This window comes from Aegilops tauschii, chromosome 4 (assembly GCF_002575655.3).
Source record: "Aegilops tauschii subsp. strangulata cultivar AL8/78 chromosome 4, Aet v6.0, whole genome shotgun sequence".
Classification (NCBI taxonomy): domain Eukaryota; kingdom Viridiplantae; phylum Streptophyta; class Magnoliopsida; order Poales; family Poaceae; genus Aegilops; species Aegilops tauschii.
Window position 1 is genome coordinate 502,743,780 of NC_053038.3, and position 16,821 is coordinate 502,760,600.

General features: G+C 45.7%; 1 protein-coding gene across 1 annotated transcript; it reads right to left on the minus strand.

Moving 5' to 3' along the window:
- Positions 1-15,638: 15,638 nt before the first annotated feature.
- LOC120963563 (L10-interacting MYB domain-containing protein-like) lies at positions 15,639-16,613 on the minus strand. Its single transcript, XM_073497889.1, has 3 exons — positions 16,494-16,613; positions 16,308-16,397; positions 15,639-16,220 (listed from the first exon to the last, which is right to left on the minus strand). The coding sequence occupies exons 1-3, from the start codon at positions 16,611-16,613 to the stop codon at positions 15,639-15,641; spliced, it is 792 nt and encodes a 263-aa protein (XP_073353990.1).
- Between the last annotated feature and the right edge of the window lie 208 nt (positions 16,614-16,821).

The following is a 16,821-nucleotide window of genomic DNA, read 5'->3' on the forward strand; positions in this document are numbered from 1 at the left end:
CGGGGGCCCTGGGGGTAGCAATGCCAATGGAGCATCGCACCGGGATATACTATATGTCGTACGGTGTGGTGGCATGTCCGAAGAGGCAGCACACGTCTCCGGGGTGTGCCCCCCTCACGGACGGCGCCGCCGCCGGCACCTAGAGGGGGGAAACGGACGCGTCGGGTCTGCACGGAGGGGATCTTGCTGTGGGTCTGGCCCGGATGTTGCTCCAAAGTGTTCCTATGGTCTGACCTAACACAACCGGGTGGAGAGGTCCACTGGTCAAAGCCCGTCCGTGCAAAGTCAAACGGCTAGATCCCGTGGTCAAACGCTACAGGGTTAGGCGGGACGGGGGCCCTGGGGGGTAGCAATACCACCAGAGCATCGCACCGGGCCCTCATACATGTGGGGTCGTGTGGTGGCATGTCCGAAGAGGCGGCACGCGTCTCCGGGGTGTGCCCCCCTCACGGACGGCGATGACACGGTAGTAGACGTTCTGCGGTAACGATGCGGCGTGAATATTAGTAAATACTCGGAGCGCGATAAAATCATGAGTTTTTTACACGACGTGTTCACATGTGCTATAGGACTGATGGTAATTTTTCATAATGTTTGGTGATGGAGAAGTACCTGAACACTTCCCTCTACGCGGATTGCTCTCCGCCTGTCTACGATTGTGGCCGGCGGCCTCCGGGGGCTAGCATGCCGGCAAATCTTCCGTAGGCGGCCTCTCACAGGTCTGGAAGTGTTGTGGCGGTTGCAAACGCCCGGCATGCGTCTCCGGGGTGTGCCTCCCTCACGGACGGCGCCGCCGCCGCACCTGGAGGGGGGAAACGGACGCGTCGGGTCTACACGGAGGGGATCTTGCTGTGGCTTTGGCCCGGATGTTGCTCCAAAGTGTTCCTATGGGCTGACCTAACACAACCGGGTGGAGAGGTCCACTGGTCAAAGCTCGTCCGTGCAAAGTCAAAGGGCTAGATCCCGTGGTCAAACGCTACAGGTTTAGGCGGGACGGGGGCCCTGGGGGTAGCAATGCCAATGGAACGTCGCACCAGGATCTACTATATGTCGTACGGTGTGGTGGCATGTCTGAAGAGGCAGCACACGTCTCCGGGGTGTGCCCCCCTCACGGACGGCGCGGCCGCCGGCACCTAGAGGGGGGAAACGGACGCGTCGGGTCTACACGGAGGCACTACAGGAAATATGTCAACTAGTGACCTTCTGTCAATGACCCTGGAAGAATTGGTCATAGATCTATGACCATTTCAGACCAATTGGTCAAAAGCTGTTCGGGGGGCTCCAAACCCTAAACTATAACGACCATTTTGGTCAGAAAGGTCGTAATTTCCTTGCACGAAATGGTCATAAAGCAGATAGCACTGGTCCGCTGCCTTATTTCTAGCTGATCACGATCAATATAGATGGTCATAACCTTGTAAATTGTGGTGGGTTGCTATGACTAGGCGCCACCTCGTCAGTTTTGCCTATGTGTCATGTCTATGTGGCAATTTTTGCCCGAGGTTGTGAAGCAACCTATATTTCTGTCAATCCCAAAATTCCCAAAAAAATCTCATAAATTCTTTGGGTCATATCTTCGTCAAATATGTAAAAAACCTTCCTTGCCTAGTTCAAAAATAATTCAACAATATTCATTTTCCTATTCTGTTCAGAACAACACTTTGTGAAGGAAGTACCACTTTGGCATGTCCAAATAGCATCCATTTTCTATGGTGCTTTCCTATGCCCAAATAACCATCCTCCACCAAATGCCACCTCAATCCATTCATTATTTTGAGCACAGCTTCAACATTCGTATTTACGTCCAGTGTGGTACTTTGCAAAGCAAGTACCACCTAGGCTCCTCCTTTTGAGCTGAAAATTTGTGAAGACGGTCTTCTTAATAACTGATCATCCTCAGCCAAAACTCACTCCCATTAGCCATGTACATTTCCCGTAGCGCTAATCAAACACTTGGCTGCTAATTCATGTTTGAGCATCGATCGGTCTCCTCCTGAGAATCTTATGTTGTAATTTTCTTCCTAGCACCTACCTGGGGAGTGCCCAACCCACTAGACATGCCTAGGCTGCCCACAACACATGGCAACGCCACGGTCACGCGATTACCACGCGGCGGGCATGCGAGTTTACGCGCTCTAGATTGGGGGCCTCGGCCACCGTCCAAACCTCGACGTATCGCCACCAAACCATGTATTTATTATTAAATAGGTACTTATGTAACTAGAAATGATTTTTGGAAAAAATAAATAGCAAACTATGAGGCAGCTGCAGTTTAAATTTGACCCGCTTCCACCTGAATCGGCGGAAATTTGTCTTTTTCACGAGAGGTGGATCAAAACTTTTTACACCCAACCATTTTATCAATTATGCATTAAATATTTCCTAGTATTTTAGAAAAATGATTTGGTCCAATTTTGCAACAATTATTTGGGAGGTCCTTCACAAAAAAACCTCCTTTTGGGCACTCGAAAAATGGAAAATGGTTTTTTCGTCCAAACAAAATGAAAACTTCCTTAGGCAATATTGGTTGCCATTCCAATATGCACCCGTGTGCACAATATGAGATCATTTGAACAAACTATGCCATGAATGTGGCTATAAGATTGATCATTTTGCTTGAAAAGCCATTGATTTCCACACGTGATAGCTCGTTTCTGAGAACACTTTTTTAAAATAATTGCCGTATTACAAGTTTGTTATTTTTCCTGGGAACTTGGCCACATATAATGACACAATGCGAAGGTTTCCCATTTTTTGATTTTTTTTTTCATTTTTTATGCCCGTTTCAAAATGCGGTCAAAACGGCGGGAATGACCGTTCCTAGCTAGTTGTTGAATCTTGGAATTTTTTGGTGTTTCTCTAATTAAATAGATACTTATGTACCTAGAAATGATTTTTGGAAAAAAATAAAGAGCAAACTACAAGGCAGCTACAGTTCAAATTTGACCCGCTTCCATGTGAATCAGCGGAAATTTGTCTTTTTCACGAGAGGTGGATCAAAACTTTTTACACCCAACCATTTGGTCAATTGTGCATTAAATATGGCCTAGTATTTTAGAAAAATGATTTGGTCCAATTTTGCAACAATTATTTGGGAGGTCCTTCACAAAAAAACCTCCTTTTGGGCACTCGAAAAATGGAAAATGGTTTTTTCGTCCAAAGAAAATGAAAACTTCCTTAGGCAATATTGTTTGCCATTCCAATATGCACCCTTGTGCACAATATGAGATCATTTGAACAAACTATGCCATGAATGTGGCCATAAGATTGATCATTTGGCTTGACAAGCCATTGATCTCCACACGTGATAGCTCGTTTCTGAGATCACTTTTTTTTTAAATAATTGCCATATTACAAGTTTGTTAGTTTTCCTGGGAACTTGGCCACATATAATGACACAATGCGTAGGTTTCCCAATTTTTTCATTTTTTTTCATTTTTTATGCCCGTTTCAAAATGCGGTCAAAACGGCGGGAATGACCGTTCTTAGCTAGTGGTTGAATCTTGGAATTTTTTTTGGTGTTTCTCTAATTAAATAGATACTTATGTACCTAGAAATTATTTTTGGAAAAAAATAAAGAGCAAACTACAAGGCAGCTACAGTTCAAATTTGACCCGCTTCCATATGAATCAGCGGAAATTTGTCTTTTTCACGAGAGGTGGATCAAAACTTTTTACACCCAACCATTTGGTCAATTGTGCATTAAATATGGCCTAGTATTTTAGCAAAAATGATTTGGTCCAATTTTGCAACAATTATTTGGGAGGTCCTTCACAAAAAGACCTCCTTTTGGGCACTCGAAAAATGGAAAATGGTTTTTTCGTCCAAAGAAAATGAAAACTTCCTTAGGCAACATTGTTTGTCATTCCAATATGCACCCTTTTGCACAATATGAGATCATTTGAACAAACTATGCCACGAATGTGGCCATAAGATTGATCATTTGGCTTGAAAGCCATTGATCTCCACACGTGATAGCTCGTTTCTGAGAACACTTTTTTAAAATAATTTCCGTATTACAAGTTTGTTATTTTTTCTGGGAACTTGGCCACATATAATGACACAATGCGAAGGTTTCCCAATTGTTTGATTTTTTCTGAATTTTTTATGACCGTTTCAAAATGCGGTCAAAACGGCGGGAATGACCGTTCCTAGCTAGTGGTTGAATCTTGGAATTTTTTTGGTGTTTCTCTGATTAAATAGATACTTATGTACCTAGAAATGATTTTTGGAAAAAATAAAGAGCAAACTACAAGGCACCTACACTTCAAATTTGACCCGCTTGCACCTGAATCGTTGGAAATTTTTCTTTTTCACGAGAGGTGGATCAAAACTTTTTACACCCAACCATTTTGTCAATTGTGCATTAAATATGTCCTAGTATTTTGTAAAAATGATTTGGTCCAATTTTGCAACAATTATTTGGGAGGTCCTTCACAAAAAAACCTCCTTCTAGGCACTCGAAAAATGGAAAATGGTTTTTTCGTCCAAAAAAATGGAAACTTCCTTAGGCAATATTGTTTGCCATTCCAATATGCACCCTTGCGCGCAATATGAGATCATTTGAACAAACTATGCCATGAATGTGGCTATAAGATTGATCATTTGGCTTGAAAAGCCATTGATCTCCACACGTGATAGCTCGTTTCTGAGAATACTTTTTTAAAATAATTGCCGTATTACAAGTTTGTTATTTTTCGTGGGAACTTGGCCACATATAATGACACAATGCGAAGGTTTCCCAATTTTTTGATTTTTTTTCATTTTTTATGCCCGTTTCAAAATGCGGTCAAAACGGCGGGAATGACCGTTCCTAGCTAGTGGTTGAATCTTGGAATTTTTTTGGTGTTTCTCTAATTAAATAGATACTTATGTACCTAGAAATGATTTTTGGAAAAAAAATAAAGAGCAAACTACAAGGCAGCTACAGTTCAAATTTGACCCGCTTCCATGTGAATCAGCGGAAATTTGTCTTTTTCACGAGAGGTGGATCAAAACTTTTTACACCCAACCATTTGGTCAATTGTGCATTAAATATGGCCTAGTATTTTAGAAAAATGATTTGGTCCAATTTTGCAACAATTATTTGGGAGGTCCTTCACAAAAAAACCTCCTTTTGGGCACTCGAAAAATGGAAAATGGTTTTTTCGTCCAAAGAAAATTAAAATTTCCTTAGGCAACATTGTTTGCCATTCCAATATGCGCCCTTTTGCACAATATGAGATCATTTGAACAAACTATGCCATGAATGTGGCCATAAGATTGATCATTTGGCTTGAAAGCCATTGATCTCCACACGTCATAGCTCGTTTCTGAGAACACTTTTTTAAAATAATTTCCGTATTACAAGTTTGTTATTTTTCCTGGGAACTTGGCCACATATAATGACACAATGCGAAGGTTTCCCAATTGTTTGATTTTTTTTGAATTTTTTATGACCGTTTCAAAATGCGGTCAAAACAGTGGGAATGACCGTTCCTAGCTAGTGGTTGAATCTTGGAATTTTTTTGGTGTTTCTCTGATTAAATAGATACTTATGTACCTAGAAATGATTTTTGGAAAAAATAAAGAGCAAAATACAAGGCAGCTACACTTCAAATTTGACCCGCTTCCACCTGAATCGGTGGAAATTTTTCTTTTTCACGAGAGGTGGATCAAAACTTTTTACACCCAACCATTTTGTCAATTGTGCATTAAATATGTCCTAGTATTTTGTAAAAATGATTTGGTCCAATTTTGCAACAATTATTTGGGAGGTCCTTCACAAAAAAACCTCCTTTTGGGCACTCGAAAAATGGAAAATGGTTTTTTCGTCCAAAGAAAATGAAAACTTCCTTAGGCAATATTGTTTGCCATTCCAATATGCGCCCTTGTGCACAATATGAGATCATTTGAACAAACTATGCCATGAATGTGGCCATAAGATTGATCATTTGGCTTGAAAGCCATTGATCTCCACATGTGATAGCTCGTTTCTGAGAACACTTTTTTAAAATAATTGCCGTATTACAAGTTTGTTATTTTTCCTGGAAACTTGGCCACATAGAATGACACAATGCGAAGGTTTTCCAATTTTTTGATTTTTTTTGAATTTATGCTCGTTTCAAAATGCTGTCAAAACGGAAGGAATGACCGTTCCTAGCTAGTGGTTGAATCTTGGAATTTTTTTGGTGTTTCGCTGATTAAATAGATACTTATGTACCTAGAAATGATTTTTGGAAAAAATAAATAGCAAACTACAAGGCAGTTACAGTTCAAATTTGACTCGCTTCCACCTGAATCGGCGGAAATTTGTCTTTTTCACGAGAGGTGGATCAAAACTTTTTACACCCAACCATTTGGTCAATTGTGCATTAAATATGGCCTAGTATTTTATAAAAATGATTTGGTCCAATTTTGCAACAATTATTTGGTAGGTTCTTCACAAAAAGCCATTTTTGCCACAAGAAAAATGATTAAAAATATATAGAAAGATAAAAAATGCATGGAAATCAGTGATCATCCATAAAATGGGGTCTAACTTGAGTGAAAGATTTGGTTGTGCCATTTTGCAAAATATTTTGATAGTTGCTTCACAAAATTCCCCTAGTTTTAGTACTTACAAACTATTTTAAATCACAAAATTTCTGAACCAATCAGGGCTCTTCTCACGGATCACCCCACTATAGTCGATCTGAACCGTCCACATCCGAAGGATCCAACGTCTATCATTCACCTCTCAGGTCATAGCGACCCAACCCAAACCCTAGCAGCAACCCAATCCCCCTCTCCCCCTCTCCCGCCGCCGCCTGTCTCTCCCCTCTCCCCGATCCAGATCTCTCCGTCGCCGCCCAAACCCAATCTCCTGAGTGCAGTGCCACGCCCCTGCTTTGTCCCTCTGCATCGCCCGCATCACCCGGCACCATGGCCTCCTGCGTCGCCGGATCAGGGTGCCACCATCGTGCGGGCCCCGACCCCGCACCCCACGGCGGCCGGAGATGATGGCGAGGAAGGGCTCGGTCCCCTAACAAATCCTCTTCCCTCCATGCCCGCACGCCTCGATCCCATCGACCCAACGCCCAGGCCCAGAACGCGTTGCCTCCATGGACTCCACCGCGGGGACGGATCTGGGGAAGATCGTGAGCGTGTTCTACCAGGCCGAGGACGGGGAGCACAGCCGCCGCCTCCTCGCGCTGCTCGCCACCTGCCTCACCATGCTCGACGCCATGCAAGGTCCGCCTCGCGATCCTCCTCCTGGTTTCTCTCTGTTGCTTGGTTTGATTTTGCTGATGCGGTTTCCTTCCTCCCCTCCCTAATGCATGCGCAGGTGCACAACCTAGTAGGAGACCACTGCTCCGTCTGCTTCTTCCGTTGTTGTGTGCTCGACGACGACGACGACGCGGCCGTGCGGTCGGTGCCCTCTGAAGCCACTCGCCCGGGCCGTGATGTGCCGGAGGAGGGGTTTCACCAAGATCAATCGTCGCTGGAACTCGGGGGGACAAGATGGACGTGCCTCTGCTGGTCCCCGAGCTCCCTCCTCTCGATTCTTCCTTGTGCTACTCAAGGCCGCTCAGTCCGACTCTGCGGACATAGGTGAGCCACTACCTTCCCCTCCTTTGTTTTCTCCAGTGCTCTTTCTGTCCATGCCAGGCCATCGAGCGTTGTTCCTTGTGGTCTGTCAAGCTTCTGTTCGACAGAATGCCTGCAAGCTGCTGCTAATCACTTGCACTTGCTAGCTGCTGCTAGTGGTCTCATGTTCCTGAAAACTGACAATCTCAAGTCCAAATTTGATTGGGTGCTCTACCAGCCATTGTTCCTCTTTATGGTCTAGTACAGACACTGCAAACCTGCTTTTTCTTCAGTACTACTGACGTAATAGCAGCTCTCCCTTGAAAAAATGTTCAGGGCAGAAGCATTCCTGGAGCGAAAACTTGAATAGCTTGTCGTGTCTGGATCAGTAAGCATAATCATGGGCTTATATTAGTGTGTAGCTTGATTGCTCACTTTCTTGCTTCAGTCTTCTGTTCGACGGAACGCTTGCAAGCTCTGTTAATCTAGTAGTTAGAGAAGAGTTTCCAAGCATTCATCTTTGAGTGTTACTAGAAACTCGATGGTTATTACAATATAATTACAAAATGATAATCACCAATTTTCCTCTAGTGCACTGTAAACCTTATAGTTCGTCGATGATAAGTAGCCTTCGTTTATACAATTATTTAGAAAGCATTCCTAGAGTGAACACTTGAACAGCTTGTTGTCTCTTGTGTATGTATAGCAGCAAGCAGTATGGGTTGAGGGGCAATTAGTAAGCCTAATCAACGAATGCTCTCTTGCAGGACGATGTATGATGCAAGCGTATTTTTCTCTCTCACTATCAGCTTCCTTTCTCGCATGCATGCAACTTGTAATAAGGATTTGTCCATAAAAACTTTTGTAGAAACTTTGCGGACCGCAGCTCTTTCTCTCTATTTTTAAATTAAAATCTTGTATGCGGCGGATTACCTCTCTCTCTCTATTTTTAAACGTATTTCTTTCTGTCCAAGTGCTCTTCATCTTGTGTGTCATCTGCAAGGCAATCAAGTTAATTAGATGTTGCTCTTTTCATGATCTGCTTCATACATACATGCATATGTGATTTCTTCCTGCCTTCCTGCCTGCTACATCTCTGCTAGCATAAATCAAAGAGAAGAAAGAGATCTACCTACTTTTAACCTGATGCCTTTAATATATTATATGAATCTGTAGCCTTTAATGAATTCAATGTATCACTGTGATGGGAATTATGGTACTACTTGTTGTTTGCATCCTATACTTTGCTTGTGAATGATGCTATGTTGTTCTGCAGACTGTCATATATTTTTGTGTTGTTTTTGCTGAATAGATTGAATATCTTTGCTACACACCGTAGCTTGTAGCTTTGCAAACTAACCTTCTCTAGTTCTCTTCCTTTTCTGCAGACCTCCCATGGCGTGGACGGCGACGACGACAGGAGGACGCCAGTTCTGGCCGGGAACATGGCCTTGTCCTGCTCGAGGAGGAGGGACGCACCTAGGCACCGGCCCTGTCCCGCAACAAGGGGTCTGCTCCTCTGCTTCCAAGGCAACCAAGTTGCCCTGCCTGAGCTCGACGAGTCAAGCCCGGCCACAACCATGCACCACTCCCAGCAGGTAGCACCTCCCTCTCCCTCTGCTCACTAACCTGCTGCTGATCTCCCTGCACGGGCTGGTGCTATCGTAATTTTTATAATGGTTGATGTGTGTTAGCCAGTTATAAATGGCTTGCTTTCTGCTAATGGCCCATTAGGTAGAGTAGCTATGCACCTGGTGGTGGTCATGGCCTTGCTGCTTCATCAGTTTTTTTCCTCTGGGTCATTAGCTAGCTATGCTATGCATGTGTTCATTAATTTGCAAGAAAGAATTTTTGTCCTTCTTTTCATTTCCTTGCTCTAGTCAAATTCATCCTTTTTTTAATACTAGCACTAGCACATCAGAGTACTAATACTAGTTAGATTTTGAGTATGCCACTACTGCTAAAACAACAACAGCAACCATCAATTACCATAGCATGCCTCTATTTTGGTAACTAGTTGCTGCACTCAATTAATTTGCCTACCGACTAATCTAGTACATTATTAATTGTTGCTCTTCCACTATTTTGGTATCTCTTGGTTTGCAATGGTACAGCTATAAATGTCATTTTCTTGAATGGTCTGTTCATAATATATTTGCCCTAGTTTTTCTAATTCTTCTCTCATTCATGTAACAGGGTGACAGAGGAAGCCATGTTGTCGTTTTGTTCAATCCCAGCCCCGACTGGTCGTCTGACGAGTCCGTCATGTTGTCATTTTCTTGTAAAGTAGTACTGTATCATACTTGTAGAGCTCGTTACACTTGTAGAGCTTGTAAAGTACTGTATTACACACGGTCATATGTATTGGCACTGATAGAGCTTGTTACTATTGTTGCCAATGTATTACTTGATCTGGTTGCTCTTATTTAAAGTATTATGTGTGTTTTTTGTCTGCCAATTTAAATACTGGTTGAAATATGAAGAATATGAGCCTGATAGATGGGACCCACTTACCAGAACATGACAAATGGGACCGACCCATCTGACTAGTGCACCCATTTAATAAAAAAAGGAAAATGAAATAGTTTAGAAAAAAAGGCCATGGCCCAACAATAAAAAAGCTGCAATGTTGGGCTTGGCCCATGAAGCCATCCAATAATGGACAGGAAAAAAACACAAATAGGCTGAATTGTTGGGCTCGGCCCATGTAAAACACCGAACTGGACCGGGCTGATTCTTATCCACGTCAGCTTGCCACGCTGGATCCTACGTGGTCTGGGGAGGCTACTAGTGACCAAAATTTTGGTCGAATAACCAACGACCTTTTACAGAAGGTCGTTAATTTCAGTTTACGACTGCCAGCTTTTGACTTTCTGTTTTTGGTCGGTCGCAAATAAAAAACAATGATCTTTCAGCACCCAATAGTGAGGGTCACAAGTTAACATATTTCTTGTAGTGAGAGGGGATCCTGCTGTAGGTCTGGCCCGGATGTTGCTCCAAAGTGTTCCTGTGGGCTGACCTAACACAACCGGGTGGAGAGGTCCACTGGTCAAAGCTCGTCCGTGCAAAGTCAAAGGGCTAGATCCCGTGGTCAAACGCTACAGGGTTAGGCGGGACGGGGCCCTGGGGGGTAGCAATGCCACCGGAGCATCGCACCGGGCCCTCATACATGCGGGGTGGTGTGCTGGCATGTCCGAAGAGGCGGCACGCGCCTCCGGGGTGTGCCCCCCTCACGGACGGCGATGACACGGTAGTAGACGTTCTGCGGTAACGATGCGGCGTGAATATTATTAAATACTCGGAGAACGATAAAATCATGAGTTTTTTACACGACGTGGGCACATGTGCTATAGGACTGATGGTAATTTTTCATAATTTTTGGTGATGGAGAAGTATCTGAACACTTCCCTCTACGCGGATTGCTCTCCGCGTGTCTACAACTGTGGCCGGCGGCCTCCGGGGGCTAGCATGCCGCCAAATCTTGCGTAGGCGGCCTCTCACAAGTCTGGAAGTGTTGTGGCGGTTGCAAATGCCCGGCACATGTCTCCGGGGTGTGCCCCCCTCACGGACGGCACCGCCGCCGGCTCCTGGAGGGGCGAAACGGACGCGTCGGGTCTACACGGAGGGGATCTTGCTGTGGCTTTGGCCCGGATGTTGCTCCAAAGTGTTCCTATGGCGGACCTAACACAACCGGGTGGAGAGGTCCACTGGTCAGAGCTCGTCCGTGCAAAGTCAAAGGGCTAGATCCCATGGTCAAAGGCTACAGGGTTAGGCGGGACGGGGGCCCTGGGGGTAGCAATGCCACCGGAGCGTCGCACCGGGACCTACTACATGTCGTACGGTGTGGTGGCATGTCCGAAGAGGCAGCACACGTCTTCGGGGTGTGCCCCCCTCACGGACGGCGCCGCCGCCGGCTCCTGGTGGGGGGAAACGGATGCGTCGGGTCTACACGGAGGGGATCTTGCTGTGGCTTTGGCCCGGATGTTGCTCCAAAGTGTTCCTATGAGCTGACCTAACACAACTGGGTGGAGAGGTCCACTGGTCAGAGCTCGTCCATGCAAAGTCAAAGGGCTAGATCCCGTGGTCAAACGCTACAGGGTTAGGCGGGACGGGGGCCTTGGGGGTAGCAATGCCACCGGACCGTCGCACCGGGCCCTCATACATGCGGGGTGGTGTGGTGGCATGTCCGAAGAGGCGGCACGCGTCTCCGGGGTGTGCCCCCCTCACGGACAGGGACGTCGCCGGCACCTGGAGGTGGGAAACGGATGCGTCGGGTCTACATGGAGGGGATCTTGTTGTGGGTCTAGCCCGAATGTTGCTCCGAAGTGTTCCTATGGGCTAACCTAACACAACCGGGTGGAGAGGTCCACTCGTCAAAGCCCGTCCGTGCAAAGTCAAAGGGCTAGATCCCGTGGTCAAACGCTACGGGGTTAGGCGGGACGGGGGCCCTGGGGGGTAGCAATGCCACCGGAGCGTTGCACCCGGACCTCATACATGCGGGGTGGTGTGGTGGCATGTCCGAAGAGGCAGCACACGTCTCCGGGTGTGGCCCCCCTCACGGACGGAAATGACAAGGTAGTAGACGTTCTGCGGTAACGATGCGGCGTGAATATTATTAAATACTCGGAGCGCGATAAAATCATGTGTTTTTACACGACGTGGGCACATGTGCTATAGGACTGATGGTAATTTTTCATAATTTTTGGTGATGGAGAAGTAACTGAACAATTCCCTCTACGCGGATTGCTCTCTGCGTGTCTACGACTGTGGCCGGCGGCCTCCGGGGGCTAGCATGCCGCCAAATCTTACGTAGGCGGCCTCTCACAAGTCTGGAAGAATTGTGGCGGTTGCAAACGCCTGGCACGCGTCTCCGTGGTGTGGCCCCCCTCACGAACATCGCCGCCGCCGGCACTTGGAGGTGGGAAACGGACGCGTCGGGTCCACACGGAGGGGATCTTGCTGTGGCTTTGGCCTGGATGTTGCTCCAAAGTGTTCCTATGGGCTGACGTAACACAACCGGGTGGAGAGTTCCACTGGTCAAAGCCCGTTCGTGCAAAGTCAAAGGGCTAGATCCCGTGGTCAAACGCTACAGGGTTAGGCGGGACGGGGGCCCTGGGGGGTAGCAATGCCACCGGAGCGTCGCACCGGGACCTCATACATGCGGGGTGGTGTGGTGGCATGTCCGAAGAGGCGGCACGTGTCTTCGGGGTTTGGCTCCCTCGAAGTGACGGCGACACTACCTTGCGTGGAGGGGGGCCACACAGCGGAGCCCCAAGACGGGCGTCTAACACTTTCATATATGCATCGGGACCCGTGCGATGTTTCGATGACATAGCTACGCCCCGAATCCCCCCACTAACCAGATTCCCTCCGTGTCAACCGTTTGCCCCCCCCCCTCCGTGACACGGCGACGGCGACATTCGTAACGGGGGGCAATCGATATACCATCGGGGTATGTTTTTTTAGATAAGGCATAATTATCTTATGCAAAAACAAAAATAATATAAAGTAAAAATATATATATGCCGACGGCAAGGCCGTCGGCATAGCTGCGCACACAAAGGTGCAGTCCCACGGATCGATGACATGGCATCGCACACAGATCAATGACGTGCCAGAGGGACATGGGCCAGGCCTAGCGTTTGATTTGGCGGTTGCAAATGCCCGGCACACGTCTCCGGGGTGTGCCCCCCTCACGGACGGCGCCGCCGCCGGCTCCTGGTGGGGGGAAACGGACGCGTCGGGTCTACACGGAGGGGATCTTGCTGTGGCTTTGGCCCGGATGTTGCTCCAAAGTGTTCCTATGGGCTGACCTAACACAACTGGGTGGAGAGGTCCACTGGTCAGAGCTCGTCCATGCAAAGTCAAAGGGCTAGATCCCGTGGTCAAACGCTACAGGGTTAGGCGGGACGGGGGCCCTGGGGGTAGCAATGCCACCGGAGCGTCGCATCGGGACCTACTACATGCCGTACGGTGTGGTGGCATGTCCGAAGAGGCGGCACACGTCTCCGGGGTGTGCCCCCCCTCGCGGACGGCGCCGCCGCCGGCACCTCACTAGTGCAGAACCGGGCTTTAGCGCTGGTTCGTAAGGGCCTTTAGTGCTGGTTCTACAACCGGCACTAAAGAGTGGAGACTAAAGGCCCCCCCCCTTCACTATCGGTTTGGCACGAACCGGCGCTAAAGTGCCACCACGTGGCACGAGCTAGGCCCGGGTGCTGGTAGACCATTAGTACTGGTTGGTAGCACCAACCGGTACTAAGGGCCAGTTCTTTTGAGCTGTGCTGTGGAAATAAGCTCCTGTGGAAATAAGCTCAAGATAAGCTGCTGTGGAAATAAGCTCCAGATAATAAGCTAGCCAGTTCTTTTCAGTCCCAGTTTTTTCAGCTTCTGTGATATGATCAGTGAAAAGTCTGTAATACCCTTGGACTACACTATTGTTCAGATCAAACGATATTGCGCTATATTTTTTATCATTCTTGCCCATATGAACATAAATTTGACTGTAAAACACCACAACATGTTATAATCAAACGTAAGGAACATCATTTGGTCGCATACGAATGCCATTCATGCATCACTGTCTCATGTAGTACAAGTTCTTGAGAATAAGTACTGAATAAAAAAGATCTGTAAATTATTACATGGTTATCCCAACAAAAGCGTACACCCTAGAGCTAACCATCAAGGGAAAACTCTTGTAGCAATCGCATCACGGATGGAACCCATAGTACCATCATCAATGGGTGCATGGTGATGAGAAAGGCTCTCTTCATGAGCATAAGATCCACTCTCAACCATGTCAAAATGTTGATCACTTAGTTTGATCATCAATGGGCGCATGCAGTAATGATCTTTGTTTGCGTAGCAGGTTTGTACCGTGTGATGCCGAGGAGGATTCTCCATTTCATCTTCAGAACACCGAACGATCGTTCGATAACGTTCCATAGTGATGAATGTATATGATTGAAGGTCTCATATCTTCCTCGCGGCGGTACGTGTTGGAAATCTGGTACATGGTAGCGTTGTCCTTTGTATGGTGCTAGATATCCAACTCTGTTTGGATATCTAGAGTCAACAAGATAATATTTTCCTGCATTGATAATAAAGATGACCAAAACTAATTAGTTCACGCAAAACATTAGAGGAGAAGAATGCATGTACATACCGTCCGGAGGGTGTAGAAAATAGGAATATTCAGCTTGTGCATCATTGAGTACACGTGTGTCATGAACAGATCCAGGCCATCCAGCAACAACAAATGTAAATCTCATATCAAAATCGCAAATTGCCATGACATTCTGAGTTGTCGAACCTTTCCTGTTGCGATACTTGGGTTGCTCACTTGCAGGCACAACACATTCAATGTGTGTTCCATCTATTGCCCCAATGGCATCCTTGAAGTGAGGCCAAAATCTTGTTTTTTTAAGCGAGTCATGAACTTGGGTGAAAGATCGATCTTTCGGTTGAATGTAATCTCCGGCCATACGGTAGACACAGAACAAGACCTCCTTAAATTTTTTGTTGATGGTAGACCGACTGTGTTCAAATCGATCGGCGACATTGTCGGTGGTCTGGCGTGACCCCAAAGTCCACAAGAACTGTGCTAATGCCTCCTTGCTTGTCATGTTGCAAGTTGACTTTAAACCATACTTTTCAACTAAAATGTCATGTGGTGAGTAGAACACAGACCTTCGCATCCTGAACATAGAGTAGAATATTTGTGGTTGCTTCTCCTTCTCTTCCACCCACTGCAATCCTGTCATCATTGGTGCTCTCCTAGGTCCATATGGCAGCCTTTCTTTGTTTAGAAGATAATATGCCATTGCAACAACGCAAAAATCAAGTTCCTCATCCTCATCCTCCTGAACAGAGATGTCCATCTGTGATATAGAAATAGAAATATCATAAACATTTGTCCACAAGACAACAAATCACAGCTCCATCAGTACAAATTGGTTCACAGCAATACAATTAAGTTCACAACAAAGATTGGTTCACAGCAATACAATTAAGTTCACAGCAGTACAAATTGGTTCACAGCAAATAAGTTCACAACACTACAAATGAGTTCCCAACAAAGCAAATAAGTTCTAATTTTTTTTCATAAATGTTTCCCATGCCCCGTTGATCCATTCAAGCCTCATAGTTGAATCTTCCTCCTTTAGTGCACTGAAGACATCACGATGTTCCTTCTTCGTAAAGAGTTCTAGAGCATGAAAATACACTTCACTTCCAGGTTTACCTCCATCATTCACCACCATGTCCTTCATCTCCTTAATCTCATCTCTCACAGGATCCTCCTTCATTTCAGATGTCGCCGAATTGCGGCTAGTCTCCCTCTTTTCCCAAAGGTCAGCAATACGCTTAAATTGCATTCTATCATCACTATCTTTTGCAATCTTTTGCACCATCGCAGGACTAGGTGAATAAGGACATGATCTCTTCTTTCGACCTTTAGCTTTGTTAGGTGTCACAAAAGTAGCATCTATTTCACATCCTGAACCAACCACATCATCATCATCATCAATGTGAATTTGAGATGCATCAACTTGAGACGAGGGAGGTGCCGCCCTCGCGTACTCATTTGTCACACTAATATCATCAAATATAGCACTCAGTTTGATCTCATCCTCTAGTGGAGCAAATCGAAACTTGGCGGCAAGTTCATTTCTCTGAAAAAAGCATATCACAAATTAGTGCAAGAATTGGTAGAAAAAGAAAAGTAAAAACAAATGGAATTGATATGACGATATGTATACCTGTATCTCATTTGCCCACCATTCATCACTAGCCGCAATGGTCTTGGTAACAGGATCAAACCCAATGCCTGATGCCTTTTGGGTTAATGTCTTCCAAACAGCATACTCTTTTTTCAGCACATCCCACTTATTCTTGAATTGCTTTTTGGTATATTCTCTCCTCGTGCGCTCAAAAAACTTTCTTACCACATTGTCATATCCAAGTGGTGTCAATGTTCCTTCTTTGCCATGGTTATTGGCATTCACTTCTTCCACACAAATATCAATGAAAGTTCTAAGACCCACATTATCCCATTGTGCTTTCATCTATTTCTCATCATGTCAATGCAAAAGAATTGGAGAATTAACATGTAGTACAAAGAATATCTAGATATTGCTTTTACAGTAGCATATATAAGCAATGCATCATGTCAATATTTCTTCTATGCAACCAGAGGGCAACAATTGTACTACTAATCTAGATGAAAACATCATACTTCAGCAGTTTCAAGGAACAAATCTAGATGAACTTTTG

What these genes read in the sequence shown, in the direction of transcription:
- LOC120963563 (XM_073497889.1), bottom strand. Translation starts at nt 16,613, where the DNA reads ATGAAAGCACAATGGGATAATGTGGGTCTTAGAACTTTCATTGATATT. An exon ending in CACTTGGATATGACAATGTG is followed by an intron (nt 16,398 to 16,493) that starts GTAAGAAAGTTT and finishes GCTGTTTGGAAG; the next exon opens with ACATTAACCCAAAAGGCATC. An exon ending in GGTGGGCAAATGAGATACAG is followed by an intron (nt 16,221 to 16,307) that starts GTATACATATCG and finishes TGCTTTTTTCAG; the next exon opens with AGAAATGAACTTGCCGCCAA.